Source organism: Adiantum capillus-veneris, chromosome 9, assembly GCF_014529385.1.
Source record: "Adiantum capillus-veneris isolate H3 chromosome 9, ASM1452938v2, whole genome shotgun sequence".
NCBI lineage: Eukaryota > Viridiplantae > Streptophyta > Polypodiopsida > Polypodiales > Pteridaceae > Adiantum > Adiantum capillus-veneris.
The window spans coordinates 142,637,737-142,663,150 of NC_140939.1; the positions used below are offsets into that span (position 1 = coordinate 142,637,737).

General features: G+C 42.1%; 1 protein-coding gene and 1 long non-coding RNA gene across 10 annotated transcripts in view; one reads left to right on the plus strand and one right to left on the minus strand.

Moving 5' to 3' along the window:
- LOC147451292 (uncharacterized) overlaps window positions 1-23,250 on the minus strand; it is a 28,090-nt gene extending 4,840 nt beyond the window's left edge. Inside the window, exons 1-3 of one of the 7 annotated variants that reach the window (XM_086520273.1) lie at window positions 23,113-23,250; window positions 16,669-16,735; window positions 3,755-3,823 (exon numbers count right to left, since the gene is read on the minus strand). In XM_086520273.1, coding sequence (XP_086376399.1) covers window positions 3,755-3,823; window positions 16,669-16,695 — 96 coding nt within the window. In that variant the 5' untranslated portion in view covers window positions 16,696-16,735; window positions 23,113-23,250. The other 6 variants (XM_086520274.1, XM_086520277.1, XM_086520276.1 and 3 more) reach the window with 6 other exon arrangements.
- Window positions 23,251-23,432: 182 nt separating this feature from the next.
- Window positions 23,433-25,414, plus strand: part of LOC147451293 (uncharacterized) — a 46,772-nt gene continuing 44,790 nt past the window's right edge. For all 3 annotated transcript variants that reach the window (XR_015189214.1, XR_015189213.1, XR_015189212.1), the window contains exon 1: window positions 23,433-23,582. This is a non-coding gene — a long non-coding RNA (uncharacterized LOC147451293). The remainder of the gene's footprint in view (window positions 23,583-25,414) is intronic.

The window sequence follows — 25,414 nt, forward strand, 5'->3', positions numbered from 1 at the left end:
CCTGTACTTTGGCCCACTTTCTACCTTGTCTCTCTCTTGTAGCTAGCCATTGTAAGAATTTTTCATTTGCAGATGAACTATTATATGAATTTTGTCTTTTCTGCTTGTTCTTGTGTAAGGAATTTGCTAAATCTGAGTTCAGTAGTGCTTTCTTTGTCATTTTTGATCTGGTTCTATGCCATATTTGTCTATAGAACCATTGGAAAACCTCAAGCAAGCTGTTTTCCTTCACTGCACCTCCTCCATGTCTTGTATGCTTGAAAAACTTGGTTCTTGCTTGATAATGGGATTTCTCCATGCCTTGTGTAGACCATATGGACAGGGAGCCCCATCTCTTTACAAACCAGGGAGTGTGATTGTAAATTATATGCTGGCAAAGTAAAAGTGTGTCAATAATTTTTTGGAAATTTTGAATTTTGGGCCAGAACTGACGTTTTCGCTAGTTTTGGAGGGAGCATTTTTAGAATACGAAAGATCCTAAAAAGATTTGACAATGACATGTTTCGGTGGAGGTAAAAAGGACGCAAACTCACCTTTTTACAAACATTTCACTATTTTTTAAATAAAGTATATATTCTCTCTCTACATATTCTTACAGGGCACAAAAGTGGCCTCAAAATTCCCCTAATGCAGCGTGGGGAGGAGAAGGAGAGGTGGATGGCATGAGCGAGATGAGACACGGGCAAAGAGAGTGCACAAGAAGGCGGGCATGGAGAACCGCACAACCGGCGAGGAGAGGCGCATGTGCATCAGCTGCTATTCTAAAAGTTAAGGGGTTGGCGAAATCTTCGCCAGAAATTAATTAATGTATGTCGAATTAGACCCAGTGTGATATAGGTAAATGGACACACTCTCACTCCCTCTAGTCCTCTACAAACTTCATTCAAGTAGGTGGAGGAGAACCTTCAAATATGGCAAAGACCTCTTTTTCTCTAAGTTAAGTACTCTTTGACACCCATTAAAAGCCATGTTTGTAAAAAAACCAAGGTTAGAATTACAAAATATCGGGTCGATGCATTGGTCTACTCGATTTTCGTTAATGCGAATCTCTGAAGATCCCCTTTGCCAACCAAAAAGACGATGGCCGATCCTCTAGCTTGCTTGTTCATTCGCTGTGCCCCCCCCCCCCCCCCCCCCCCCCCCCCCCCCCCCCAAACAAGAGTCAGAGGAATACTCTCCTGGTCTGCATGCTTTGGAGCTCCATGCACGCATCTTCCCCGTGCTAGACAATGACCACTCACCTAACCATAGCCCCTCCGTCGCACCTTCCTCCCTATTTGCTGCCATGCGTCCTCTTCTTCACACACACACACACACACACACACACACACCATCTTGCCACTCAAATACCTCGAACGCAATAGCTCATGTTGTAGCTCAGCACAGAGATGCAATTCAGGCCACTTGACTTTAGCGCGCGCGAGAAAAAGAGAGAGAGAGAGAGAGAGAGAGAGAGAGAGAGAGAGAGAGAGAGAGAGAGCGCTCCAAATCCACCACTACTCAAAAGCCGCTATGTTGCCCTAGCTCCTTGCACACAAGGGGGGGAGAGAGAGAGACAGAACGACCTACTCCCTGCTCATGTGCACGTCAACCCATGTGTGCGTGGAAGCCAATGACGTTTATTGCAAAGGGCATGCATAGGGAGACCCAACAGGCACGCAAGGACGCACCATGGGCTCAACAACCTCAATTACTTGCTCTACTCTCGAACAAACCAGAGCGACTCCGAGCCTTCACCTGCACCCTTGCCTGCACACACGCAAGCATGCAAAGAGAGAGAGAGAGAGAGAGAGAGAGAGGAGAACTCTTGCACCCGAGGCCTTCGTTCCGAGAGACAAAAGCGTCACCTACTCGCCTGAACCCCCAAAAAATTTGCCGATCTCTCTCTCTCTCTCTCTCTCTCTCTTCGCCACATGCTGGCTCCACATTTTTTGCCCCCAAATGGTAGGTGCACCAGCTGCCAACGTTTAGCTTTTCCTTTTTTCTTTCAACCACTTTTTCTTCTTAACTCAAGTGGAATCTCGGTTGATTCTCTCTAAGAAGACTTAAAAAAACGTTTTGGACATCACTCAAGGGTTATTTAGTCATCCATTTGCATAATTGACTACAGCCAAGCTTTATAGAAGATAGAAGCCCGACTAACCCTTTGAAGTGTTCAAGCTAGAGAATTATGCCTTGAATACCTATTAACATGGACATAGCAATACGTTGTATTATAAAACGTTGAGAAAATGGTATTATGGGAAAACAATATCCAGTATATATTTTCTAGCAATGTATGCCAAAGAGCTTAATACTAATTGTAAAAGGTAATGAATAATTAAAACAATTATTCAATTAAGTATCACAATTTTTTAGCTATCAAAACTAAAGATAGAGATATTTAATATGTATGCATGCATGATTGGTAAAGAGAGAGAGAGAGAGAGTAGCATATACACACGACACCAACTGAGGGCCAATTTATTTGAGCTGAACCCCCTTTAAAAACTAATTTTTTACATATTCTCTGAGAGATCTTGAATCAATACATGATTCTAGCTCGCCTCGCGAGATCAATGAAGCAAAAATTCTAAGATTTGGCAACATAACATGCATCTTTTTGTTACAAGAAGTAGTGAAAGACCTCAATCCCAAGCCCTCAAACACTTATCTGCGCATGTGAGAGAGGGAGGTCATGAGGAAGAAGAAGTATGTACAAGATAGAGGTAGTACTTGTGATGAAAGCATCTAGAGATGATTAGCATATAGGAGATGGTAGGTATGAAGAACTTCTATGGGAGAGACAGAAGAGGAATATGAGATGAGACTTTTCAAAGAAAGAAACCATGCTCATAGGTCCTCCCAATTTTGGGAAGGAGGTGAATTAAGGAGAATCTGAAAAGATCCTCCCAAGGCTTAAGGCGAAAAGTCGATAAAGGCAAGGACCTGGAGAGATGACAGGTGGAGAGAGAGAGAGAGAGAGAGAGAGAGAGAGAGAGAGACACGTTGTAGGTGGAGTGTGCACCATTAAAAAGAAGGGAAAAATATGAATCGGGATATTGCACTAGAGAGAAAAACATCGCTTTGCACGTGTGTGTCCTGCAGAAAAATGAAAGCGTCGGGATTCTATGAGGCGAAGTAGAGGGAGATAGCAGAGGTGGAGAGAGAGAGAGAGAGAAAGGTCATACCTTCTAAGGTGAGAAGGGGAGCCAAGCCATTTGCAAGCTTGAGAGGGGGCATTCGTAGAGAAAGCATGGAGGGAACTCGAGAGGCACCTGATTCCGCAAGTTTGGTTGAATGCGATGGGTCTACATAGTCAGTGGGAGGGAGAGGGGATAACGATGCACGAGGCACAGTGGTCCATCGCAAGGCCAAACCTGCTCAAAATCGCAGGAGAAGGGCGACACAATAGGGGGATGAGGGGGTTGCGCGGCAGATCCGATAGGAGAGACTTTTGGTTAGTGTGCACCAAGAGTATTCTTTAAGCACTAATTCATAGATTCCTCCCTCTTTTTGTTTTTTGGTAAAACGTTCAACACAAAAGTTGTAGATCTTGTTGTTTTTGCTCTAGTTTCACAAGCAGCTTTTAGAGATTGCATCATTTTTATGAGACGTTTCTTACTAGGTATCTTTTTGATAGTTCAATCACTTTTTAGACCTTTCTTCAACTCTTTAGATATACCCTTCTGTAGTCGAAAGATAAAACCCATGGATATACCCTCCCGTGGAGAATTAGGAATAGAAAGTGTTTACAACAATTTAGGTTGCTTACCTCAATCATACTTAACCTTTTGAAGGTAAGATATTTGGACACATAGTCATGAATGTCTTTCTTCATTGTCTGCCAATAAAAAATATGTCTTAATAGTAATTATAGTAGCTCGAGTACCATGATTCCCAACATAAGGTTGAGCAAGTGATTCATTCATAGCTTTCTCTTATAGAGAACGGGTAACACAAAGGCAAAAGCCACTAAAAAGATAACCATATTCAAGTAACAAGTGATAAAATGACAAGGCTTGCCATGGTCAGAGCTGAATATAAATGGAATCTTTACACCACTTTTCAAGTGATAGAATTTATAACTAAAACTAGTAGTAACCAGAGAGCTTAGGAGCATAGATCTTGTATCGCAAAAAGAACCGCAGAGCCACCCGGGGGGGGGGGGTTATATATGGTGATATCCAATATGGTAGTGGACAAAGGAAGTTCTATTTTGGAATACCAAGAATACTCTTTCTTGTCAGTAATAGACTTCCATGCCCAAAAATTGCCATTAAATTCTACAAGGTGGTTTCACATGGCTTTGTGTGCATTGAATTATGTAGGAAAGAAGAGTCTATCTCTAACACAAACAAGATGGCAAACTATGCTCAAATATGATACATGCATGCACACATAGCACACATGGATGACGGAGTCACCATTTCTTTCCAAGTCTACCTCACGACAGCTAACTAGAAACATGGGACTTTTGGATAGGTCCAAAGGATCCACATTTGAAATTTCAAAGAGGCAATTTCCTATTGGCCGCAATGAGCAAGGACTAAAATATAAGAGACAATTTGCTTTATGAGCATGGTACATCGAGCAATTAATGGAGGACCATGTGTGAGGCCAACATCTTGAGACAAGAGCAAGAAAATAGGGAGTAGATTGTTGAATTAAAGAGTAAAATGAAAGAAACAACTCTCCCTCTCTATCTCTCTACAAACAAGAGTGGATCAACGTATTAAGAGAGAAGACACCTTAGCAAGTTGTGTCTAATTCTCCAATTTCACATGGGTAAACCGATCACGATTCACAAAGTTCACCACCTTGATGTTGCAAAAAGCCAAGTATAGTGAAACACCCTTTGTACATAGTTATCAATATAGTAAGTAGGGCATAGTATAATACATCCACACTATAGGTACACAAGCACAATATACATAGAAACTATCACCATCCCGCATGTTAATACATCATTTTTTAAGAAAAATGTGAGGTGCAAGTGGATTGTTCAAGTCAATTAAAAGTTCAACTAGCCAATGTTATCATCATCAAGTTTGTGATCACCATCTTGCATTCTAGCTTGTATCAATGCAATAATCTCTCTTGTATCATCACCCTTTCCATTTGCAGCTAGCACATTGTTTAGTTATGTGTTCCTAACAACACACATTAGGATGACTAATAATGTTCAAACAATAAGGACTAGGATAAATGCCAATCACATCTCTACAAGGTGATCTCTGAAAACTCAACAGATTATTATTAAGAAAGAAAATTAAAGCGTAACCAAAAGAATTACAGAGACGTGAATGCAACATCAATGGTATAGATAATAGCACATGACAACAAAAACATTGAGAAATACTACTCATGAATACATAGTTGTGTGATAATTGTTTGTGTGAATGGGCCAAAATAATATGATGATGATATTTGCAAAACAAGAGCAAGGTCAAAGCATGATTAGGATGTCATCAATATTTTTTTACTTTCCTGCACATATGCCTGAAATGACCTTGAATCCACTCCATATTTCAACAAGGAGGACCAAAGATTAAAGGCATTATGACCTGGGATGGTGTCCCTCATGATGATCCCCTCATTGAAGAGTATGAAAGTGTAATGGTGACCAAAGATTAAGGCATTATGACCTCACCATCCCACATGATGATCCCCTCATTGATGAGTATGAAAGTGTAATTATGACCAAAGACTAAAGGCATTATGACCTGGGAGGGTGTCCCTCATGATCCCCTCATTAATGAGTATGAAAGTATAATTTGTTATAGAAATGATATTTTATGATTTATTGCAGCTGACAGTTGGAAAATACTAGACCGAGCTAGGCCTATGCGAATGGAAATATATATTGTACATTTTATTATTCAAGTGCTCTTTATGAGATTTGGCCATTTATGACCGGCCGGCCAGTTTGTAACCAATTTGACCATTCAAGAAATCTATAAAACAAATACGTGCAAGAGGGAAATGGTCACTCTTGCACGGGGGGAGATTGCACCCGCACCCAGTGCTTGCGTTGCTCTTCTCTCCTCTTCCCTCTTCTCTCTCGCCGTGCCAGCATAGCACTCCATTCTAGGAGGTGCGTCTGCACGCGCCCTATTGCTCTCTCTCGCACTCTGTTCCCCTCTGTTCGTGTATCTCGCGATTGTGCGTCTATGTGGTTGCCAGGTATATTGATTAGTCGGTTTATGTCTTGTTACGTGCTATTTTCGAGTATTTTGCAGGGCAGCCAGGCCTCCGACTGTAGCAGTGGTATCAGAGCTTAGGCTACGCTCCAAGACTAATGATTATGATCGATAAGCAGCAGCTAAGTATTTTTCTTTCTTGTGTTTGTAGATTCCATGAATTGCTTCACTTTGTACTGATTAATGTTGATTGTATGATATAATTAGTGAATTTTTGAAATTAAATTAGAGTCCCTTCTTTATTGCCATAATTTAGTGCTCGTTAATGTAAATATTGTGTTAATTAAACACAAAAAACATGGATTAAACTAAAAATCATGTCGAGATGATTAGTTACGACAAAGAGGAGTAATACATAGCATTTAGTAGGTCGATATTAAGCAGAGCAGAATCTTACTCGAGAGGGCTTAGTGACAGTTTACATGATAGGATTACGAGGAGAAATTTTAAGATCATAGAAAAGTTGAACACAAACAAGAATAGAGGCAGAGGAAGATTAACCATCCCGAGTGAACCTTTGAGCTGTGCTCAAACTTGATCGTTGAGTGGATGATGACGAGGAGATAAGCACAATCAATAGCTCCGAAATTAGGATTATTATTATTATTATTATGTAGACTAATATGAAGGAAATCCGTTGTGATGACCAGAGGCATCACATCACACATGATTAGCACGATGGAGCATGCGAGCGATAGGGTGGACTATTGACATTGCCCGTGGAAGACAATGCAAGCGTTAATTCCCCAACTCGGATGTTGATTCACTTGCGGCTCGAGATAGGTCCGTCAGCCCCGCATCATAACAGGCCTTAGAGACAGCCCCCAATCAACTCTCTCTGAAGATCGAGCTACCATGCAATGCCCTATTTTGCATGGACGTTTATGGCGCAACCCACTGTGGTAAGTGGCCCCACTGCTTTGCAATTTTGGTCATCTTGTCACTGAACTGCTGCTTGCCATTCCCTCTCGACCATTCAAAAGTACACTCGAGCTCTCTCTCCCACTAATCGCCATGCAGTTTTTGCCAACTGACAACATGCACACACATGGCATGGCGCAGACTCTCACCCTCTCATTTAAAAAAAAATCAGTCGCTAGAAACTCGCTTATCACCCTCTCCCTTGTTCGCTTTTGCCAGCAACTCAACCAGTACCGCTCTCAACCGCCAACCTCCATGCATTTCTCTTGCAATTTACAGCTGCCTGACCTCTTTTTTTCTCTCCCTCTCTAATCAAACTACAGCCCAACCACCAGGGCGCCAACCCTCACCCACTTCATCCTGCAGTGCCATCACCCAACCCTCAGTCCACCAGTGGCGTCGCACTCCATTAGCACATCCACTCACCACCTCTGCATGTACCCAAAAGGCGGCCGTTCAGATCAGCCACTCAACTCTTTCTCTCTCTCTACCTATCCACCAACCAACCAGTAGCCGCCAGATCAATCTCTCTCTCTCTCTCTCTCTCTCTCTCTCTCTCTCTCTCTCTCTCTCTCTCTCTCTCTCTCTCTCTCTCGTGCTGACTGCAGTCTAACTGTTCCTCTTTTCTCGTCATCAACCACCCCCCCTCTCGTCGTCATTGGCAGCCAACACCCACAACTGACTCTTGGTATGCTTTTGCATGCAACTGGTGTTGCTCACACCATGCATAACCTGCAGCCGACCTTGACCACACAGCCAAATCTCCTCACACTCCTCATGTTCGACTTTACATGCAACTACTAGCAGGTCTACAGTAGGCATGACACGTACCCCCATCCTCCTACGACGAGTGGCCAGCCAAATCCCACACCCATGCACCTCGGCATGTTCACTTCTGCCGATGTTGGGCTGCAGCTCTCATCCATGAGTAGGCCACCATGCACTCAACTCCCCTCGTTTCCATACCTGCCTTACACCCACACTAATCACCTTTACTGTGGCCTCACCTGCAGTCCCACACCCCCGCCACCTCATATCGCAGATGAGCTGCAATTATCTTTCAACACACACCCTCGTAAGCATATTTCTCTCTTTTTCTCACCTCCATTGCAGCCACGGCAATCATCTGCGAGGGTCTCTCTCTCTTTCTAACGCTCGTGTACCCCACACAACCAATCCCTCACAGACTTCTTCTCCCCTCCACAGTCTGAATACCTACGTACAGAGGTGGAAATATTGAAGATCTTTCTCCCTCTCTCTCTCTCTCTCTCTCTCTCTCTCTCTCTCTCTCTCTCTCTCTCTCTCTCTCTCTCTCTCTCTCTCTCTCTCTCTCTCTCTCTCTCTCTCTCTCTCTCTCACTACAACTATGTGCAGCAGCGGACATTGACGAAGCTTTGGAGCAATCGTTGCACTACTTTCTCAGCAGACAAACATTGACGATGCTCAAGCGTGCAAGACAGTTGATCCAACTTTGGCTCGCAAAGGCCTCCATGGGTCGCCCTGCTCACCGTCTACTTTTCATCGTCGTGTCAGTGTTCTCGGCTGGTTTGCCAAGCTCGATGACCTCAGCTAACCATAGTTTTTCTTTTCTTTTTCTAAACCTTCATCTCCACTGCCAAAGACCGGTTCACCCGCTTGTGTAATTGGACATACAAATTTTGTGATAAACTTCTAAATTTGTTGCTCAATATACAATTGAGGTGAACTATGGTAAGCTTGGCAGCAATGTGCTCTCCCCTCATGGGACATTTAACCAGATCAAAGGTATGAATGTGGACAGGGTGGCGATATATGATGCCCATCTTTAAATTCTTGAAGAGCTTACGAACACCGACATCAACGTCTCTGTGATGCTACCACTGGCTCATAATTTTGTCGTCCCCAACAGATCGTCATTCTCCTTAAAATATGAAGATGCGCACTTTGCTAGTAGGCAATGAGATAGTTCTTAGCAAGACTAGATGCAGTTGCTGCTCGGAACACTAAGGAATGCTTGATTTCCAAAAATAAATAAATAAATAAATAAATAAATATATATATATATATATATATATATATATATATATATATATCTTTTAGATCTCTTGTGATAGTTTTCGTCGCTCTTAATTTATTGAGTTTGCCTTTATTTGCATCTTGTTATTACCCTTACGTTTTCACCCATATGTGATATGATCTTTGTAACTTCACCATATTCCAGGATCCGCTATTTTGGTAATCCTCCACAAACCACAAACTCTCCATGTGTCATGCAAATGTATCACGATCCATTTTCTACATAAGTAGTATTTCAAGTTAAACTCTGGTAATAGCTATCCATATTACCATGCATACGCCTAGCGAGTCACTATTTCATCAGTAATATTGAGAGTTAGAATCATATCAAATACCTCATGCACATTAGTGCATCCCTTGCACAACTAATGGGTGCATAGGACTTGTCAGTTTATTCCAATTGAACTTTCATACTAAAAAAGCGTGGCAAATGTGCCCAAACTACATTGTCCACACCGGATAACCGAAACACACACTACCAAGCCTAACTTAGGGTCAAATGCTACCCCATTACATCTAGGATCTAGGAAATTTAAGTTTCTATTCGTAGGGATTATTTTACTTACTGTAATTTTCTTTCTCTTTATTGTTGTTTAATCTCAACATAACCAATGCACATTGAATGATAACATAATGTCATTGATTCTTTTCATTGAGTAGTTCATGAGTGCAAAGCTTTTATAGTAGTGTGGTGGACAATACATAAACAAACCAACTATTTTTCTTTTAAGTGAGGTGGAACTATCTATTTGGTATCAATTATTTTGCAGTACTTCAAATTTAGTATCATTTTGGTGTTGTTAAAACAAAACCAGTTGTTTGAAATTCGCCCTTCCAGTGTATTGTGTCTACATTTAAAGGACATGGGTATCCAAGGAATTCATTCATGGACACACTAATAAGCACGACCTTTCAAGCACTTACTATTGAGAAATATTATTTTGTGTGTGATGACTAACTTTCATAACTCTCATTATCATGTGTTTTTTCGTACTAACAAGATTCATATTTTCATGCTAGTGATTTTAAACTCACCCCTAACTTCGAAGGATATGTTTGCATGTGTCTATGATCCTTTCTATTTTTTATATAGATACTCCTCCCACGTGTAATAGTTTTGAGTTTTTCTATATACATTGGTACCACTTTCGATGTTAAGTCACTGTTTATTACCCAACATTAATCAGGATGGCACCTTCTTTTATTTCATGGCCAATTCTTAACACAAAATTAACACATTTTGAATTTGTTAACTATACTTTGGTTAATTAAGTTTGACAGTTGCAGCTTTCTCGTACCTGTGCCTATCCCCTCCCCCCACACATAATGGTATATACATTTTCAAAAAAAAAAAAGGAGATTTTATTGAGATGGTTTGCCAAACAGCTATGCATCTACTCATGTGAGCTAAGGTGCTTTGAGTTAGTGAACAAAAAGAAAAAATTGTTGTAAGTACTCTGCTACTCAACTAACTCCAATGTGGTGTCACACAGGTAGTCAGTGTTTTGCTTTTTATGTATTGCCTAGTCCATTAGTCACGAACACACAGATTCGCTGATCCAGACACTGTGTAGAAACTCATCTTGGTGCAGATTCGCCGATTTAGGCAGCACATTAATAAACTTCAAATTTATGGTTTTTAAACAATATCCAATACAGATCCGTCGATTTAGGCAGCATTAGTGCAGATTCGTCGATTTAGGCAGCACGCTTTATTGGTGTCGACTCGCCGGATGAGGCAACACCAATCACAAAATCATGCTGCAGTGACTGGCCACCACTGTAACTGGTGATTATTATGGCAGTGTTTATGTGATGCGACTTGACATTATGAGATTAATGATGAGTGTGACCAATGATATCCTGATTCATCAGGGTATGACATATACTGCTTATTCTAGTGGTATGGGACACTAGAATAGGTAGTATGTGGATGACGGCAGGCATAAACTAATGTTGTTTAGTTTCATAAATTTTTCTTTTATTATGTGATGTTTTTGACACAACATACTAATCACTATTTTTGACAAGTATTGTTTGTAGATTTTTATATTCGCAACTAAGGACAGTTGCTTTCCAACGGAGAGGTATGTTATAGAAATGATATTTTATGATTTATTGTAGCTGACAGGTGGAAAATACTAGAACGAGCTAGGCCTATGCGAATGGAAATATATATTGTACATTTTATTATTCAAGTGCTCTTTATGAGATTTGGCCATTTATGACCGGCCGACCAGTTTGTAACCAATTTGACCATTCAAGAAATCTATAAAACAAATACGTGCAAGAGGGAAATGGTGACTCTCGCACAGGGGGAGATTGCACCCAGTGCTTGCGTTGCTCTTCTCTCCTCTTCCCTCTTCTCTCTCGCCGTGCCAGCGTAGCACTCCATTCTAGGAGGTGCGTCTGCACGCGCCCTATTGCTCTCTCTCGCACTCTATTCCCCTCTGTTCGTGTGTCTCGCGATTGTGCGTCTATGTGGTTGCCAGGTATATCGATTAATCGGTTTATGTCTTGTTACGTGCTATTTCCGAATATTTTGTAGGGCAGCCAGGCCTCCGACTGTAGCATAATTGAACGAGCAACTTGAGCTCTAAGGTTACCAAGTTAAAAGAACATACTTTTGATATCAGAGACACGTCGCTGCTAGGGTAGGGAGGGGGTTCTGATGAGGACAAAAATTTGTCCATCCCAATGCATGGAAAGAGGTGACCTTGCAAATTGCAATGATACAGTCTCACAGCTGGCTCACCTTCACCTCTAGATCCTTGAGGCTTGAAGCCCTCCAACCTCTGCCAATATTCACAGCTTTTTGGAGAAGATGAGCACAAAGCCCCGTGCAACAACGATGAGACAAGTTCGCATGTAACACGAGTCGGAGCTACAAATCATCGTTCTTTGAGTCTACATACGAATGCTCCATGGCCAAGCTCATAGATCGATTTCCCATGCCCTTACACTGATCCGTGCAAGCCATAATCGCTGATGGTCGTAGCGAGCCTCTCTCTCTGTCCGAGATGATATCAACGCACAGGTTGCTCGTGGCACCAAGGACAGGGGGATCACCCCCCACCAATTGTGCATAGATGAGTCCATGCCAAGCAGACGTAGACGTAGCTACAACTTAGTTGGGAGCATGAACCAATGCTAATCACATTCATCAAATGCAAGACCAATGATATGCGAGTGATAGCATGCAGAGAGTGCAACACTACAGAGGATGATGTGCATAGCACTAGGCAAGTGTTGGATCGTGCTGCGGGCAATGCCCATTCATTTTGATTCCCTGCTGGTCCACTTGCAAGCAGGCGCCCACGTGCATAGCGGTGGAGTCTGAGAGGACTCACGGCTCATGCAAACCAATTCTTTTGTCTGCTACAAAGCTGGGAACATATCATGCTCTTTCGCTTTGGCCGCTATACGTATGTCTGTTTGGCCGTGACATAGGCAGAGATTCCATTCTATCCACTACCAGGGCTTCTCTCTCTCTCTCTCTCTCTCTCTCTCTCTCACTCACACACACACACACACACACGAGTTGCATACTCGCTCTGCAGTACAATGAACATAGCCTGTGTTCTCTCCCTGATTTGTCCCCTCTCATTATGACCCCTTCTCTGGTTCATGAGCTCCCTCTTTCCTTCTCTCGCCCTCTCCTCTCCATTCTATGTGAATAAGTTGATGGTGTTTGTGTGTGCGTTCCAGCATGCAAGTTGATCGAGGGGACACAAACTACCTAGGGCTTGCCATGACAAAGAGAACGGACAGAGATCGTGAGCTCCAATAGGTAATTGGAAGCTGGAGGGCGTAGCAACTTAGGGCCGACGATGAGGGTTATGATTGCAAAGAAAGGACATTAATATTGACATTGTGTGATGTAAAATAGGGAAGGGAATCCAACGTGTCCTGCTGCGGCTACCCCCAGTCTGACGCCTGCAATTGCGCAGTCCTGATGCCAGCTCTGCACGCCTAGATGTTTGGCTGCCATCGTTCCCGTGTGTGCCTAGTTTCCCTTTGCTTCCTGCACAACCCTGTCTGCACCACCCCCTTGGGCTGCAAGGCTTGGGAGGACGGAGCTACAAGCTGCTTGGCTACATGGCCATCAATGCAGTGACTCGGGCACACAGCTCCACGCGATGCAGTAGAGCAGGGGTGGGGGGTTCTCAGAACACTGGTGGCTCTCCGTCCATACACGCTGTGCCCCGCCCTGCTTTAGAATGCTCCTTTTACAATCTGGAATGTGCATGGAGGCGGAGAGAGAGAGTTCTAGAGAGTGAAAGAGCACGCCTGGCTGAGACAGAGAGTCCTTCTGTCAGGCGCATGTAGAGAAGGGCAGAGAATACAGGGAAGTGTGAGATAGCGGAGAAAGAAAACATCATGGATGTGTTTAGCATCGTTTCCTAGAGCTGGGATGCGCAAGAGAGAAGTAGTGATAGTGTATATGAGGCCGATAGGGGAGAGAGAGGTGCAGGTACCATGTGAGGAGAGAGGGTGATGGCGAACGAAGCTCTGCCTGCAGGCTGCAGCTATGGCAAGAGGCGAAGTGTGTACAAAGGGCGTGATGGAGATTGCTCAATTCTCCTTCCGATTTCCAAAATTCCCTACGAATCATTGTAAGAGACGGCTCACGACTTCGAGGCACGTTCACAAGTCCCATAGCTAGGGTAAAGGGGCCAATAGCGGGCCACCTAAGGAAGGCGAAGAATTGCACTCAGTGTACATAACAGTTTTCAGCTTGGGAGGGCGCTATCAAAAGCTCAACACAAGGGCTATCTAGGATAGTAAGGCCAACTTGAATGGTGCGACACAGAAGCGGTAAGACACAGTTCAAAATTCCATGTGTAACAAAAAAGACCATGGAAAGGGAGACGCCGCGGGGTGTATATAGTGCATTGTGGCCAACAAGGCTCGATCTTGATATCGGACGATCAGGATTGCACCCAACTCTCGGCTAACCAATACACCATCCGTTAGCTTGTGTTCTTCTTCTGGAGGAAACTTGTACAAGTAAGGGACCTATCGCGTTTTTGGACTGGAACCGGGCACGCTATTGGCCCCTTTACCCTATCTAAGTAAATGTCCACTATCTCTCTATCCATGGTCCAATAAAACAACATATAAATCTGTGCAATTTTTGAAAAATACACATCCATCACTCATTTACCCATCATCTAAATGAGTGTCCACTATCTTATTTCGACCAATCAACATTTTTTATCTATAAAAAAATGCTTGAAAATACAACTTCATTTTTTTAAATTTTAGTCGGCAAAAAGAGAAAGCATCGCTATAGCCTTTGCCCTTTGGGCAGGCCAAAAATGGCTCTTGTGTCTTCCTAATTTCTATGGCGGACATAACGTCTTTAAAATCATGATCAGTAGCATAGGCATCTAGCATGGGGTTAAGATCAACATGGTATGCTACAGATAAAACATTAGAGAGTGGTCTTTGTGAAAGTGTATTTTTTTTATTGTGAGCTATATGAAAATGAAGTTTTAAAAGAAAATTGGCCCACCTCATTTGATTATCAAAAATCTCAGTTTGTCTCATGAAGTACTGAAGACTCTAATGATTTGTCCAAATGATGAAGGTCATCCCAAGATGGTAATGTTTCCATGTTTCCATTGCATGTAGAACGCCTAAAATCTCTTTTTCATATATGCCAAGCTTCATCTTTGTGCAAATGAAAACTCTCATATGCAATGGCATGCCTTCTTAGAGTAAAATGGATCTTAAGTTGTCTCCACTTGCATTGCAAACTTTTTCTCCCTTTGATAGTCCATTGATGCTCAATTTCCTCCTTGGTGAATTTATGAAGAGGTCTTGTTATAGACGAGAACATCTCAATACACACCATCTAAAGTAAGAGCACGTGCCAATAAAACTTTGCAGTTGATGTAGATTTCTTGGTTTTGGCCATGCATTTATAACCTCTAGCTTTTGAGGATCCACTAGGATTCCACCCTTACAGATAACATGAAAAGGATATCAATCTTTTCTAAGAAGAACTCACTCTTTTATGCTTTAAGGACAATTTGTTTTCACGCCATGCTTGGAAAATGGTTTTGTGGTGCTACTTTGAGTTGGCTATGATATCATCAAGAATACTCGCATAAAAGTAAAAGTGCATTGAAAAATATTTAAAAAATAATCGCATGAGTATTTATTAAACATATATGATGATTGATTAGCTCTATAATTGTCTCTAAAATGGTCCAATTTCACGGCTTTATCTACAATTGTTTGAGCAGTGAGACCAAGGCACTTCTCTTTGCCATAAGTGTTCTCATAAATTTTGGAGCACACTTGGTTACTTGGTTAGTTAGTTGTGATTGCTCTGGCCTCAACTTTTGTCACGGAACACGAGAGGATGAGTAGAATCAATTGATAGGCAACAACATTGGCTCAGCTTGGGACTTTTTGTGTCCCATAGAGGGTCACTGTACAACAGAGGACTAATAAAGGGGATAATTGTATCAAGAAAAGGGTTGGAGCTTAATCATTATGTTTAAACCCTACTCCTTAACCTACTTTGGTAGTTTATTTACATATTTCCATGTAGTCTGGTAATATCGGCCATTTAGTCTCCAAACCAAGGACCCATCTTACTCTAAATCAAGCGTAGTCAATTTTCTCTTTCTCGTAAAATCAGAGAGAGAGAGAGAGAGAGAGAGAGAGAGAGAGAGAGAGAGAGAGAGAGAGAGAGAGAGAGAGAGAGAGAGTTATGTGTTGTCATAGTAGGAGGAAGCAAGCAGCCTTGGCTTTCAATCACAGAACCTGGTGTAAAACATATCTGAGGAGGAGAACGTTGGGATAAAAAATTGTCCTCGTGCTACAAAACAATTATGCAAAGGAGAACGTTGTCCCACAATATATAAGATGCATTTCCAAGCAAGGACATACTTAGATTGAATAAAGTAAACATGTACATAGTGCATCAACCACCTACGAATAAAGCAAATTACATGTATAGAGTGCATCGAGTACATAAGTGGACTTTTCTAATTGTGAGAAAACAAGTGTGTACGGTCTATTATATATATATATATATATATATATATATATATATATATATATATATATATATATATATATATATATATATATATATAGATACGATGATCAAGACTGAGCAGGTACTACTGAGGAAAACATGTAGCTAAACTAAACTTAAGGAAGCATTGACAAACTCAAAAAATGGAGAAAACATTAATAGACTAAAAAAATTAAACTGCACTATCGATCTGATAATTGTGTACATGTGTCGTTCAATTGTGCAAGTAGGAGGACAATGTTTGATAGTTTGTCTTGCAATGAAGCCTCATAGAGTGAATGATAAATATGCAGTGCATGTCATGCAAAAGTGCCATACAAAAGTATGGTGGAGAGTTGGCACTGTGGTCTCTCCAAAAATTAAAAGAAACAGCTGTCATACCTTGCCTCGTAGGATTTATGTCTTGGACCAAGCAAACACATAGGCATGGGAAATGGGATGCGGAAAATGGACCTTGCAGTGTTGTCGAGTTGGAGTCATGGTTGTGCAGTCAAAACATCCACTGTTGTGAATATATATCCTTTCAATCACACACAAAATAGGAGTTTAGAAAAACACAAAAGATGCACGCTATAGATTAAATTGATAGAGAAGCGTAGGTAACTTTCTGTTTTGCGTCATAGGTGGTGTAGGGTGTATTGTAGTGATGAGTTCTCAGTTCAAAAGCCCTAGTGGAAGTTAGTGAAGCATGTTGCTACCATGCGTCATCCTATAAATTTCTACAAATTTTTCCAATAATTTCTCACCAACAAATTATGCACCCATCATTGCTTGGTAAGCCAAAGGTTCTTTTTTCAAATAAGGTCAGGGGATTAAGGTACTTACTTATGTGTAGATGCATGAAATGCAATGCTCTCTACCAATGTTGTGCAAGGGGGAGGGGAGAGAGCACTGAAACTTTACTTGCAGATGTGCATGATGGTGTAACTCCAAAGCATCTCACTTTTGTGATCCCAATATAGGCATGTGCCACCTTTGCAGAGATAGGTCAATCTCTTCTTGACATAGGGGGATGTTTAAATGTAGGGTCATTGTGGATAGGAAAAGTCTTACATCCAGATGCTCGAGTAGAAGACCTTCCAATAATGGCTTGAGTCAATAAAAAGTGGCAATTTGGCAATGCAAGCTAGACCCCCTGTTCGTTGTTCAATATAAAATTAGTGTTTCTGACCCTGTCAGCTGCTTTGTTGGTTAATCAAGGCTTGTTTGATGCTTATGGCTCATGCTTTGTATGCAGAAAAACTTCATCTCTATCACCATTGATCAATTCATATATGGACATTTTTGGCAATTCGTACTTCGCTCCCATGGCAAAATATAGCCCCCTCTCAGTATCTAACTGTCTATGTGCTAGGCACATAGATTCACACAAGGTTGTTGAAGGAGTACGAGCGGAAGTGTGACGCGAGAGAGAGTGTGAGAAGAAGAGCACGACGATATGGTAAACTCGCTCTACTGTAATGTGTAGAGCATAGTGAGTTCTTATTAGGTTTTTACAAAAGAATATGTGCACATACCTAGCGGCCCGCCCACTTACCTGGGCGACCATATTGGGCTTTATACCCCAACAACCTCCCACTTAAAGTCCAATGTGGTACTTTAAGTGTGAGAGAAGCTACTATACAAGCTAATATACAAGAGATGTAGAGAAGTGATGTACTACCCTTCACCTAACTGCTTGCGAAAATGCGCAAAGCTCTCTGAGGGAAGTCCTTTTGTAAGTAGATCAACAGGATTTTGTGTGGTGTGAAGTTTGACAAGCTGACATTGCTTATCCTCGAGCATTTCCCTGATGAAATGATACTTCACATCCACATGCTTTGTCTTTGAGTGATAAACTGGATTGTGAGCCAATTGTATAGCACTTTGACTATCACAATATAACACTGGCATCTCTTCTTTGATTCCCAAATCTGTTACTAGTCGATTAAGCCAAATTGATTCTTTGCATGCCTCTGATGCTGCAACATATTCAGCCTCTGTAGTAGACTGAGTAACACAATCTTGTAATCTAGAACGCCATGATACTGCTCCACCAGCTAATGTAAAGACATACCCTGACGTAGACCTTCGGTTGTCTAAGTCACCTGCATAATCTGAGTCTGTAAAACCCTTTACACTTAGCTCCTGACTCCCATAGCATATATGCATACTCTTTGTAGCTTTCAGGTATCTCAATATTCCTTTCACTGCCTCCCAGTGTTTCTTGCCTGGGTTTGACATGTATCGACTTACTACTCCCACTGCAAATGCAATGTTTGGGCAAGTAGCAATCATTGCATACATTAAACTACCCACTGCAGACACATATGGAATCTTGTCCATTTCAGCCTGTTCTTCCTCAGACACAGGACAATCTTGTTTGCTAAGTTTCACATATGGTGGCAATGGAACACTCAATGCCTTTCCCTTCTCCATATTGAAACGTTGCAAAACCTTGCCAATATACTCTGTTTGAGATAACCAAATCAACTTCTTTGATCTGTCTCTCTCAATGCGCATACCAAGTATATGACTTGCCTCACCCATGTCTTTCATGTCAAACGATTTTGCCATCTTTGACTTCAAAGCTGAAATTTCTTCCAAGTGCTTGCCAGCAATCAACATGTCATCCACATACAAAATAAGGATCAGCCAACTGTCATCCTTAGCCTTCTTTGTATATAGGGAGTGATCGAACTCACTACGTTTGTAGCCTTGAGAAAGCATAAACTTGTGGAACTTATGGTACCATGCCCTCGGTGATTGTTTTAAGCCATAAAGACTCTTTAACAACTGGCATACCAAATCTTCCTTGCCTTTCTCAACAAACCCTTTTGGCTGCTACATGTAAATTTCCACATCTAAATCACCATGCAAGAACGCTGTCTTGACATCCATTTGGTGCAACACCAAATCTAATATGGCAACCAATGCAAGAAAGCACCTCAATGTAGTCATCTTGACCACCGGAGACAAGACTTCATCAAAGTCAATACCTTGTTCTTGCTTAAAGCCCTTGGCAACAAGCCTTGCTTTGTACTTTGGCTGACTATCATGAGCGGTGATCTTATACCTGTAAACCCATTTACAAGGTAGAGCCTTTTTGCCCTGTGGTAATTTAACTAGCTTCCATGTCTGGTTTTTATGCAGAGCTGTCATCTCTGACTGCATGGCCAATTTCCAATTCCCGGAGTCCTTCATTTGCACTGCTTCCTTGTAACATGAAGGCTCATTGCAATCAGTCAACATGACATAGTTCATAGATGGAACACACCTATCAGAAGGTCGCGTGATACATCTAGATCTGCGCACAATAGGTGGCTCAGGCTCAACCACAACCTGTGGTTCCAATCTATCCTGTCCTTGCTCCTCTTGAGCCCTGATATTTTGTCTTGCACATGCTCGGTTACATTGATTACATGTTTAGAGACATTTGATACATAAATCATGTAAAGTCCTCCAGACTTTACTCCATGTGCTACTGTCATAGAACCCTTGGATATCTTCCACATGTTCTGTCCAAAAGTGGTGACGTAGCCAGCATCATCAAGTAAACCTGTGCTGATCAAACTCTTTGTAATTGCGGGAACATGTCTCACATTCTTCAGCGTGAAAGAAGAGCCATTCTGAAACTTCAATTGAACATCTCCAACACCTAAGATCTCACATGTCTGCCCATTGCGTAGCCGAACATGATCTTTAGTGGTCACATAAGAGGTAAACTACTCCTTGTTTGGAAACACATGAAGTGATGCCCCTGAGTCTATAATACAGTCACTCAGTGCATTTCCATCAGATGCTGTAAGAAGAGCTGAGTCCATTGTATTCTTCAAGAAGTAGATGTCTCCTGACACTAGACTGTCATCCTCAGCAACAGTGTTTGTCACATTTATTTCTTGAATCTTCACTGAGGACTTGTTCTTCTCACCATGGTCTTCAGCTTTCTCTTTGCCTTTTTCTGCTTTCCATTCTCTGCAGTCTCTTTTCATGTGACCCTTCTTGCCACAATGGTAGCATTCTATGTCACTCTTGCCTTTAGCACTACGGGACTTGCTACGAGACTGATTCCTCTTTCCACCTTTGTACTTTTCTTTGGTCCTTCCCCTGAAAACTAAGGCTGTTCCTTTGCCTTTGTCCATTGTCTTTCTATTGGTTTCTTCAGTAAGCAGACTTCCTTCTACACCTGCTATGTTCAAACCATCTGGAGGTGCATAATTACTCAAAGCTGTGCGAAAAGTGTCCCAACTTTTCGGCAATGTGATCAACAGGAACATAGCTCTAACAGGTTCATCAAACTTGACACCTTGAGTTGACAACTGACTGTAGATGGTGTTGAATTCATTTAGATGATTGGACATAGGGGTCCCTTCTTTCATCTTCAGGTCAACAAGCTTCTTAAGCCAGTATACCTATGAAGCTACACTCTGCTTCTCATAAAGATCACTCAGCTTTGTCCATGCTGGATAAGCCGACATCTCGTCTGCTACATTGAAGTAAACGCTTTCTACCAAAGTCAGCATAATGGTAGAAAGTGCCAATTCATCCATTTCACTCCATTCATCTTCGTCCATATCTTCTGGTTTTATCCCCTTGAGCTTTATAGGTTTTATCTGCTTCTTTTGTACCAACACGTGCCAAATCTGCTTCTTCCACAATGGGAAATTGGTTCCATCCAGCTTCTTGATATTGTAAAGAGGAGTGTCCTGTGATCCAGCCATAGCTACGCTTCATAGTAGTTTACTTTCCTGGGAAAAATTCGGCAGAGTTTCCCCTGTAAACTGACCTCTGAACCAATGTCAACCTGTGAAATGAACCAAGGAAGCTTCAGATTTTGCAGAAATTTCGGCAGACTCTCCTTTGTAAAATGGCTCTGGTGTACTCAAAAAATAGACCAAAAAATAGCTCAAAAAACCACTGTCTCTCTAACACTGTAAGTTGTGGGTAAACCTGTCCTGCATCTGTACTGTCTCTCACTGTCATGTAAGCATAGACTGCGACAATGCCTCAACGGCAGTAAAGCAAAGATGCAATCCCAAATGTCTAACTCACAATCAATACATCCTAGCTGCGTATCTAAGGGTGCTCGAGGGATCGCTCCAAGACCTGTATCACCGAAAGGATCTCAACATTCGAGAATCCCCCAGCTCAATAAAACCTCACTCGAACCTCAACAAAGGCTGTAGTAAATCTGACAGTACATAGACTTCCCACACAATCATACATCCACAAATTTCTCACTATATGCTGTAACCGCTGCGGCGGTTGTTTGCTGCGTGACTCACAGCCAGCAAACCCTCAACAGACATACATCATCTCTGACAATACATCCCATGTGGAAGTACCTGCAATGTCAGGATGAAATCAGGAATATCAAGCAGCAAACACAAGCTACCTGATGAACTAGTGGATGTGGCCTACAGTCTGTGTGTAGATGTACTGCCCGTGTCACATACCCGTGTCGTATGTGACACGCCTCCAAGAACTGTGAGCCGTCCTTCGATGTGTAGACAGACACAAATCAGCACTCTGGGAGTGCCGATATCCTCAGCACCTACAGTCGTAGGCCGAAACCCCAAATTTGCAGAGTCGGATCTGCACCCGTCGCCGAGACTACGTAGTCGAAAATGGCCTGCGCAGAACTTTGTCGAAGCCGAACGGTGACCGAGATGACCTCAGAATGAAATTCTAAGACTCCAATCTGAGTTGGTGACTCTAGCCTCTCGTAGTGCTGCCCCGAGCCTCGATCTAAGCTCTGATACCAGTTGAAGGAGTACGAGCGGAAGTGTGACGCGAGAGAGAGTGCGAGAAGAAGAGCACGATGATATGGTGAACTCGCTCTACTGTAATGTGTAGAGCATAGTGAGTTCTTATTAGGTTTTTACAAAAGAATATGTGTACATACCTGGCAGTCCGCCCACTTACCTAGGCGACCATATTGGGCTTTATACCCCAACAGTTGTGAAGTTGTGCATTGAATTGAACTCCGAGGCCTTGCACATGTGTAATACACAATGTAGGCTTGGTTTATTTTTTTGTATATTGTCTAATGAATTGCTCTCTCTCTCTCTCTCTCTCTCTCTCTCTCTCTCTCTCTCTACATTGCATGAGAGAGTGTGTATCCTTTGCTCACCCTCATGCGAGACCAGGCTGGGTGCTTAAGTAGTCGTAGGTCTTCACCATCTTCCCATCATTGCTGAGTAACAACGTCGAGAGATCTTGCTGGAGGTTTTCATGGAATATTTCTTCATACAACAACTCCACCACCTCGTAGCTTGGGCCACCTCGTGGCGCCAGGTCTTGAATTTTTTCATTGGCTGCCCACCAGATGATCAGGCGACAACTGGCCTTGGCCAATTGGCATGTCGGCCCACAAGTTTTTCCTGCCAACATTCTCTACTCCCTCCCAGCTTATACGAGTACAAGGTTTCCATATACAAGGTGAAAAAGAGCTGGAAATTAAGCTTTAGAGTACTCGTTCGAAGGTCTGCAAACAGCTACAAACCAATATCTGTTTTTCTGAAGCTGTTTGACTTGTACATCGAGAAGGTTCAATTCAGAGACCTACAGTGATACAATATGCTTGAGGATCTGAATCATCATTGGGTAGATCCCATGCCAAAAACAGGACAGCCGCATCTCGCTCAATAAGTTGCTGGTGTAGGAATCTTTACGTATACAGATGACATGCCGGAGTTGAATAAGGATGCATTTGGCAAGGCACGCATATATGGCTAGTAGTCAAAGCTATTAACATAGGAGCAAAGAGAAACTCTTTTCAATTACAAGTTGAAAATTGATCTAGTTAGAGTAGCCCATGAGAACTGCAGATTGCAAGCTCTATTCATTCATATTGCACTTCAATGTTAAAGCAGATAACATATTACGCGAGAGAGAGAGAGAGAGCGAGCGAGATACCTCTTGCTAGATGCTTGAGAAGCGGCGTTGAGAGCGGGGAGTGATGATGCAAAACATTGATTGCAGAGCCCTATTAGCGTTTATAAAACAGACTCGAAAAGCAGGCATGTTGCTTTTCGATGATATGTACTGAAAGCGAGCGAGGTGGCAACACTTTGTTTATTTTACTTGGTGATTTTACTGGGGTCAATCTCCGACATTGGATTGAGATCCTATTCTATGGTCAGGATTGAGGCAGTGGCTCAGTGCCCTGACCTAAGTAAACACGGCCTTTGCGTGAATAGTGCCACCACCTTGGTGTGAGTCCGGGTGACTATAGGCCTACCTCCTCTCTGCGTTTGGTATGGCAGCGATACGTAGCCTTGTTATTAACGTAGAGACGCGCGCGTGCACAAGGTCAAGCGATCGTCTCAATACTCTCAGCAACATCTCCACCTCCAGCAACTACACTTGGCCACCGCCCTCAGATGGTACTCTCTCTTCTCTGTGCTCAAAATTATCCATAGCCGCGAAGCGAATGCCATTTCTTCTCGAATGGATCCCACGTTTTAATTGTTTTTTTCCTCTTCCTCAATTGAATACTATGGTTTTAACACCCCATGAAAATTGACTTAAGCTGACTTAAGCAGCCTGTATGAAACCCTTGTCCTTTGAGGAGGCTGGAGAATGCCTTGACACTGCGATTAAGCTTGTTCTTCAATTGCTAAAGGAGAAATTGAGAGCGTATTAAGAGCCTAATGTAGGGTCATGTGGATAAAGTAGTTGAGCTTGCATTTTGTCGATGACGATACACAGGAAACCTCTAAATCAGTGGGTTGAGGGATACTTTTTCCGAGGCAATGTTGAGATTTGTTAGTTGTCGTACCGAAAGATATTAAGATAATCTGTCTGGATCATTCGAAATACGACTTCTGAAGGCCTCAATGTCGTAGTTATCGGGGAGTTACTTGCCAAAATTATAGGAACATTCATGTTTCTCGCTTGAGAGCTGTTATGGGTAGAGCTTCCTGATATAGAGATGTATGTAACTGGCGAGACAATTAATCATGGTGGTGATGATGATGACACATGAGCTCTTTATGAATTAAGCTTAAATGTGCTAATCTTGGCAAAAACTGGCTTGGTAAAGCATCCAAGAGTGTTTCCAAACAGTGCCTCTAGTGTGTGTAAGATAAGTATGTTACAAGTGGAGATAGGGCTTAAACTCTTCCCCTAATTTGCGGCAAAACCAAAGGAGAAAAAAAGAAACTAAAATAAGAACTTATTTGTTTGAGGTTTCAACAATCTAATTGTGTGGTCTACTGATTTGACGTGGAACTCGATACTCGGCTACCAAAGTTCAGTTTCACCGCGTGAGCATGTGTGAACATCTCTGGGGGCTCACTTTAAACCGGTGCTCGGGAAAATGTTATATCAAACATGCAAAAATCCCTCAAAGCCAATTCTTTAATGGAAATTTTGCAAACTAAACTAAACTTTTTTGCGGAATTTTTCCTTTTCAATCTCCTCTCAACCAGCTACTCTGAATTTCTAACCGGCTCAAGGCTGAGCCGGGACACACTTTTCTAGAACATTGCTTTAAACCTCCTTATCAGATGCGTTCAAGGCTTGATTTACCATCTTTTCTCTTAGGTTTTTCATGAATAGATCACACCCTCTTGTTGGTACCCTTGGGTGTTTAGTGTATGTTCAATCGGCTAGATTGCAAAATCTTAGCTAGATTTTGAGCTTGCCTTGAAGAAAACGGTGAAATTTTACAAGTGCTAGTGAATAGATCACACCCTCTTGCTGGTACTCTTGGGTGTTTAATGTATTTTGAATCGACTAGATTGGAAAATCTTAGCTAGATTTCGAGCTTACCTTGAAGAAAACGGTGAAATTTTACAAGTGCTAGTGTAAGTATCGGCATATGCTTAAAAATTAACATAATAAGGTGCTACTCGGAGGATGAGAAATAGTGTGTGCGCACCAGTTATTAATAATTTGTTATCGGTGCAACTATGCCAAAATTGGCATAGTTACAAGAAGCTTGGCATAGTTCCATGTAAGATAAATAAGTGGTGCACGTGTGACCTGCAAGAGAGATGATTATCTGGAAAAGTAATCGATAACTATGCATCACATAACTATCGCCTAACTCACCTTTCTTTATAAAACTATGAAAATGAATGTTACCTTTCTGATCACCAGGGCAACAATGCTTAGTTGAGATCCCGCTCGCAATAAATAGAAAGACAAAGGGTCTTCTACCATTAACTTTCCATGTGGCATCAGTCAACAAGCTTTATCTAACGACTCACAA